Source organism: Bison bison, unplaced genomic scaffold (genome assembly GCF_000754665.1).
Source record: "Bison bison bison isolate TAMUID 2011002044 unplaced genomic scaffold, Bison_UMD1.0 scf7180017864453, whole genome shotgun sequence".
NCBI lineage: Eukaryota > Metazoa > Chordata > Mammalia > Artiodactyla > Bovidae > Bison > Bison bison.
In genome coordinates, this window is record NW_011495015.1 from 559864 (window position 1) to 566216 (window position 6353).

The window sequence follows — 6353 nt, forward strand, 5'->3', positions numbered from 1 at the left end:
TTGGATGGCATCACTGACTCAATGGACATGAGTTTGAGTAAACTCCGGGAGTTGGTGATGGACAGGGAGACCTGGCGTGCTGCAGTCCATGGGGTCACAAAGAGTCGGACACAACTGAATGATTGAACTGAACTGAACGGAATTTGGAAACCACCGTACTTTTGAAGGAACAAGAAAAATGCCTACATTTCGGCCTTGACATCCTCAGATGTCTACCAAGAAAGAAGGATAGTAAGGCATAGCATATATTACAGGGTAGTGAAAACAATCATGGTGTACAGAGCCAGAGAACCCTGGGTTCAGATTCATCACGTCCTCTGTGGCTGTCTCATGCACAGAGCTGAAATGCTGCATCAGAGTCCAAGAGCCATACTTACATGTAACCCAGACAGCTCTGTATTAACGCTGAAGGGTAACTGGTTTATTATTTACAGTTAGCAGCTCATTATCTTGAAGACAATTCCTTAGACATAAACACATTCATTCTACATTCTCTTTAAACAGCCAAGAGATATACATTACTAAAGGACTGAGTAACAGACTACAGTGAGGAGTAATTCTGAGGGAAAAATGATCTCTCTCTGATAAGAAAACAAACCACATTCCTTTAAAATTAAGAATAAAAAACAGTAAGAAGCTTCCACTTTTTTATTTAAAAAAACTCAACTCATGTAAAATAATTCATCAAATCATGAAAAGGTGTAGAAACAAAAAGTCAAATACCAGTTTTAAAAATATCTCACACACTATAATGTGTGTATATGGTCTCTTAAATAATTTAAGATTAGCTCCATATTAAACACTCAGCTTTTCTCACATTGTTGCAAATCCAAATACTGTTCTAACCATACAGTCATTAATGGCCTTTTTAACAATATAAAGATGGAACTCAAACAGAACTCCTCTTAGCAGTGCCATTTTAACTTCTGTTGCATTACCAAAAACAGTGGGTTTTCAAGAACTGGATCTTTCTAATCCCATTTTTATTTCTAAAACTTCACTATTCAATTATATTCATTGTAGAAAAATGTGAAGAAATGGAAAAAATAAAATAAAAAATTATCCAGTATCCCTCTTCCCAAATACAATAACAGAAGAGTGCATATATTTCTTTCTATTCTTTGTACATAACTATGTAGAATTTTAAAACAAAATCAGTATTGTAAAATGCTTACATATCCTCATTCCATATTATACAGCAACAATGTCTTTTGTACATTATGTGAAGCTACGATGTTCAGTTGGCTGCTTCACAGTCTAATTAAGAGCTTGACCATGATTTACCTCCATTTGTTAGATATTCAGATTGTTTTGAATATTTGCTATGATAACTATGTTATACATCCTTCTTTATTCATAATTATTTATATGTATCTCTGATAATTCCTTAAAGATAAATTCCTAGGAGTTTAACCAGCACAAAGAGTATTTTTTAAGCCTTTGATACATTTTACCAAACTGCCCTCAAAAAAGACTATACCAACTTACCGTCACACCAGTAAATAGTCTAAGAGCTTTTCTTCTTCAGATTCCTTGGCAGCACAGGAATATTACTGACTACCTTTATTGTTACAAATTTAATAGGGGAATGGTGAAAGGTGTCTTCTTTTTTTTCTTTTCTGGAAGTGTAATTTGCTTTCCTTCAATTATTTGAAGCAGTCCAAGTCTTTGAGAAGGCATCTCTGATGAGTGCAATGTCTTATCACTTCTTCCTTGGGGAGCAAGGGCATGAAAGCTGCATATCTTTTCTATGTTTTCTCAAGCAGGAATTCCCAAAAGGACTGGAATTTCAAAGTCTCCTGGGCAGCCATGCTGTTTTAATGTCTTGGTAACAAAACAGAAAACTGGGCCATTTTCTTCATATTATGGAGGGTTTCTGACCATTCCATGGATCCTATCTGAGGTATGGTAGTGAGAAGTAAGCTTTTGGCTTTATTGGCATTTTCTTTCAGGGTCTTTAAGACCCGGTCCACTGAAACCGCTTCCTCATGCTCCTTCCAGCAATCATAATCTGTCGCCATGGCGATACTTGCGTAGCAAATTCCCGCCTCCTTAGCAAGAACCACCTCTGGAACTGTGGTCATGTTGATAACATCTGCCCCCCAGGTCTGGAACATGATGCTTTCTGCCCGGGAGCTGAAACGAGGTCCCTCAATGGTGATCACTGTCCCTTTTGAGTGGCACCGGAGTCCTAACTTCTTAGCAGTCTCTATGAGGACCTCTCTTGTTTTAGGGCAGAATGGCTCAGCCATTGGAATATGGCACACTCCTCTGGCACAGGAATGATTTCCATCATAGAAGGTCTGAAGCCTTCTGGTAGTCCTGTCAATGAACTGATCAATAATGATGATGTCGCCAGGCTGAATCTCTTCCTTCAAGGAACCGCAAGCTGTGGTCACTATGACATGTGTGCAACCCTCCTCCTTCAGAGCCCAGATGTTCGCCTGATAGTTGACTTTCGAAGGCATGATGGTGTGCTGCCTCCCATGCCTTGCAAGGAGGACGCAATCAACATTCTTTATCTTCCCCAAAACTAAGGCATCAGAAGGCTTGCCAAATGGAGTATCCACATATTTTTCGGTTCTTCCTTCTAAGATTTCTGGATCATCCAGGCCTGTTCCGCCAATTATTCCAATCTTCACGGCAGCGGGAGTGGCACCTGAGGACATGTCTGGCGAGGAAGGAGCAGAGGCCACGCTCTGAATGCAGGTGGGGAACAGAGCAGCTCAGCCCACAGATACTTGCATTATACTTGAAGAAGATAGAGAATAAATATGATAAGTAAAGGTTAGTATGTGGAAGGTTATGTGTATGTTGGAGAAAAGTTGTATGGATAACTGTGATGGGGAGCATGGTGGTAGTAGTGATGGTGGTGGGTTTGTACTTTTTAACAAGGTGATTAGCATTGACCTCCCAAAGTGGTTACAGATGATCCAAGTCTTGATGGAGGTTAGGGAGCAAGTATCTGGAGAAGAGCATTTCAGACAGATGGGATGGTACTGTTCTGGTCCTAAGGGTGGGGATATACCTGCTGAAATCCCTAGATGGCCGGAGCCCAGTGTGGTGGGAGCAGAGAGCAATGGGGTACCAGATCACAAAGGCAGTGCCTCTCAAACTTTAATATGCATACATACCCCCAGCGGTCTAGTTAAAATCAGATTCTGATTTGGTTGGTTTTGAGTGGAGTCAGAGATAAACTCTCAGGTAATGCTGCTGCCAGTGGACCACACTTTGATTAGCAAGGATGTGAGACCTTAAAGGCCATTGTCGGACTATATGAGTTTTTTGACGTCACTGAAGCAATGTGGGGAGACAGAGAAGAGAAGGGGCTTAGGGCTGAGCCCTGGGATACTCTAGCATTAAGAGAGTGGTGAGATGAGGAGACACCAGTAGAGAATCGACCAGAAAAGCAGAAGAACCATTAGAGGGTTGTGTCCAGGAAACCGAGTAAATAAAGTCTATCCAGGAGGAAGAGATCTGCTGCATGAAATATTTAATAGATAAGTAAGATGAGAACTAAGAATTGATTATTGAGTTTAACAATGTGGTGGTTACAGACAAGTGGTTTTGGTGTAGTGGTGTGGGGGCAAAAGCTGTACTAGAGTGAATTTAAAAGAAGAAAGAAATTGGAGACAGTAAACAAAGCTTATTGAGGCATTTTTCTGTAAACTGTAGGTTAGTTATCTACTATATGACAAATAACTCTGAAACTTAGTGGCTTAAAACAGTAAAAATTTGCTCTGCCACCATTTCTGTGGGTCGAGAATTCAGGAATGGCTCTTGTGAGTGCTTCTGGCCCAGTTTCTCAGGAGGTATTAGTTAGGATATTGGCCAGGGCTGCAGTCATCTGAGGGCTCGGCAGGGCTGGAGGCTCTCTTCCATGGCAGCTCCTCCCGTGGCTGCTGATGGGGCCTTGGTTCGTCACTGAACAGGCTCCCCAGTTGGCAGCATGGCAGCTGGCTTCCTCCCAGACAGGTGATCTGAGAGATCCAGAGGCTAGACTGTCTCTGATGACCTGGCTGTAGAAGTAACAGGCTGTCACCTGAGCTTTTTTCTGTAGATCCCGGGGACACTGGGAGGGACTGTGTAAGAGTCAGGGAGCCAGGCATGGGGATCACTGGGCCACCTTGGAGGCCGGCTGACCCTGGGCAGCAGGGGAGTTGGGATGAAAGCTGGAGAGGAAAGTGGGAACCCAAATAGTTGCTAGCTTTGATTTATTTTTTATTAATAATATTATTAATAAAATTAATAAAAGAAGTAACTGTATTTGTACCTTGATCCAGGAATGATTCAGCATAGACGGGAATACTGCTGGTGCAGAATAGAGGGGAGAATTGTCCTTGGGGGGTGGGGGTCGAGCACAAATGAAGGCCCTGGGAATTGGAGTCACACAGGGTGAGGACGGTCCACGCAGAGTAAGGAAGACAGAGAAGATGTGTATGGAAGGTGTTCAGGACGGTCAGACGTGATGGCGGCATTTGTGGATGTGCTCTTCTCAGGACTGCAGTCCTCACAGTGTCCTTGGCACCAGGGTCCTTGTTGGTGCTTGGGGGATGGGAGAGGAGGCAGGAAGATGGTGAGGTGGGGCAGTGGGGCAGTCGATGGGCTGAGGAAGTGTTGGTGGCTTCTGGGCTGCATTAACCAGCCATGTAAGAGGCAGGATTGTAAACTTAAATGAATTTAAAGCAAGATCAGTTGGTATAGTTTTTTGTTTTACTCCAGCCACATTCACTTGTCAAAGGCAGGTGGTGAGTTGGTGAAGAGTGGGGTTTAAGCAGAGTGTGGTGTAGCCAAAGAAGGTGAGAGGGTCAAAAGAGCACAGGATTGGTGATCATAAGTCCTAGTGGGGTCAAGAAATGATTAGTCAGATCCTAGAGGGAATAATGGCACCCCACTCCAGTACTCTTGCCTGGAAAATCCCGTGGATGGAGGAGCCTGGTGGGCTGCAGTCCATGGGGTCACTAAGAGTCAGACACGACTGAGCGATTTCACTTTCACTTTTCACTTTCATGCATTGGAGAAGGAAATGGCAACCCACTCCAGTGTTCTTGCCTGGAGAATCCCAGGGACGGGGGAGCCTGGTGGGCTGCCGTCTATGGGGTCGCACAGAGTCGGACACAACTGAAGCGACTTAGCAGCAGCAGCAGCAGCAGCAGAGGGAATAAACTGGAAAGCTGGAGGGGCACCCTTGAGATGGGGGTGATGGGTAGCCGCACTTTTGGGGAGAGAGGAAGTCGCTGTATTGCCATGGTGCTGGCTGGCTGAGGTTGGGTGGAAGAGACCTTACTAGAGCAGAGGAGGGGCCAGGGTATGAAGGGTTCCTTTGACACCACGGAGAGTGGAGGGGGAACAGGACAATGAGGCAGCAGGTCACGTCCTGGTGCTGAGAGGAGTGTGAATGTGGTCTGGGATGGGAGAGGGAGAGCAGGAGGGCTTCAAGGAGAAGGCACAGAGGAGGCAGGGAGAAAGTGAAGAAGCACCTGGGAAGCAAGGAGCATGTCTTCCCAATTCCAGGCCAGTGATTGAGAATTGTTATAGAAAGGCCAGCCAGGGCCAGCACTGCCCTTTGGGGAGATCAGACTCAGGTTAGAGCAAGCAGGGAAGGGGGAGGCTCAGAGAAATGAAGGTACAGGGAACCCCTAGTGTGCATGACAGGAGGATTCCAAGAGTAGGGAGGAGAGGGCGCTGACCTAGAGGGGGGCCTGTGGAGCCCTGTGGGATGTGAGGTGGCGAGATACGTCATGGGGCCTGTGGCTTCTGTCCCCATTGCTGTCAGTGGAACACGGGCAGGGGGCTCTTAGTGCTGGTGCTCTCATGGCAGGTGAAGTGCCGGGGCAGTGGGTGCTGGAGAGGAGTAGTTGGGGCTTCCTGTGACACTTGCACGTGGGGACCCTGCTCCTCCCTGGCTGTGGAGCCAGCAGCTGCTTAGGGAAAAGATGAGCAGCCCTTCTCTCCTCAGTAACGTCCAGGTTGGTGAAGTCAGACTTCATCACTTGAATTTGCCGTGTTGGTGAACAGGCTTTCAGAACAAAGCAGCACTGATTTCTGTGGTCTGAATACTGCCACTTGGCCAGTTTTAAGCTATCAGAAGTTTAACCAGCCAGCTCCAAAGTTCTGAGATTTTGCACCCAGGCTCCTGACCAGCAAGGTGGGCTCTGCTATATTTCTTGTTCTGTGGGGCTGACTCCTGTCTTCTCTTTGAAATCTTTTTCGCCCCATTGGGAGCTCTGGAGTTAGGCAGGCCTGGGACGGGCTAATCCTCAACTCTACTTTTTAAAAAAATTTTACTTTTTTATTTTTGTCTGTGCTGGGTCTTCGTTGCTGCTCAGGCTTTTCTCTAGTTGTGGCAAGCG

The 6353-nt window shown here is 45.5% G+C and overlaps 2 protein-coding genes across 4 annotated transcripts in view; one reads left to right on the forward strand and one right to left on the reverse strand.

Annotated features, from left to right (window-relative positions):
• Positions 1-6353, forward strand: part of SPIRE1 (spire-type actin nucleation factor 1) — a 145388-nt gene that overhangs the window by 16495 nt on the left and 122540 nt on the right. Inside the window, exon 1 of one of the 3 annotated variants that reach the window (XM_010859060.1) lies at positions 2663-2709. The exons of 1 other annotated variant lie outside the window; for it this stretch is intronic. In XM_010859060.1, coding sequence (XP_010857362.1) covers positions 2704-2709 — 6 coding nt within the window. In that variant the 5' untranslated portion in view covers positions 2663-2703. Of the gene's footprint in view, positions 1-2662; positions 2710-6353 lie in introns of those variants that run through there. One more of the 3 variants, XM_010859061.1, reaches the window with a different exon arrangement.
• Positions 634-3887, reverse strand: LOC105002448 (S-methyl-5'-thioadenosine phosphorylase). The gene has a single exon (XM_010859063.1). It carries the CDS (start codon positions 2667-2669, stop codon positions 1818-1820), a length of 852 nt encoding a protein of 283 aa, XP_010857365.1. The 5' UTR covers positions 2670-3887; the 3' UTR covers positions 634-1817.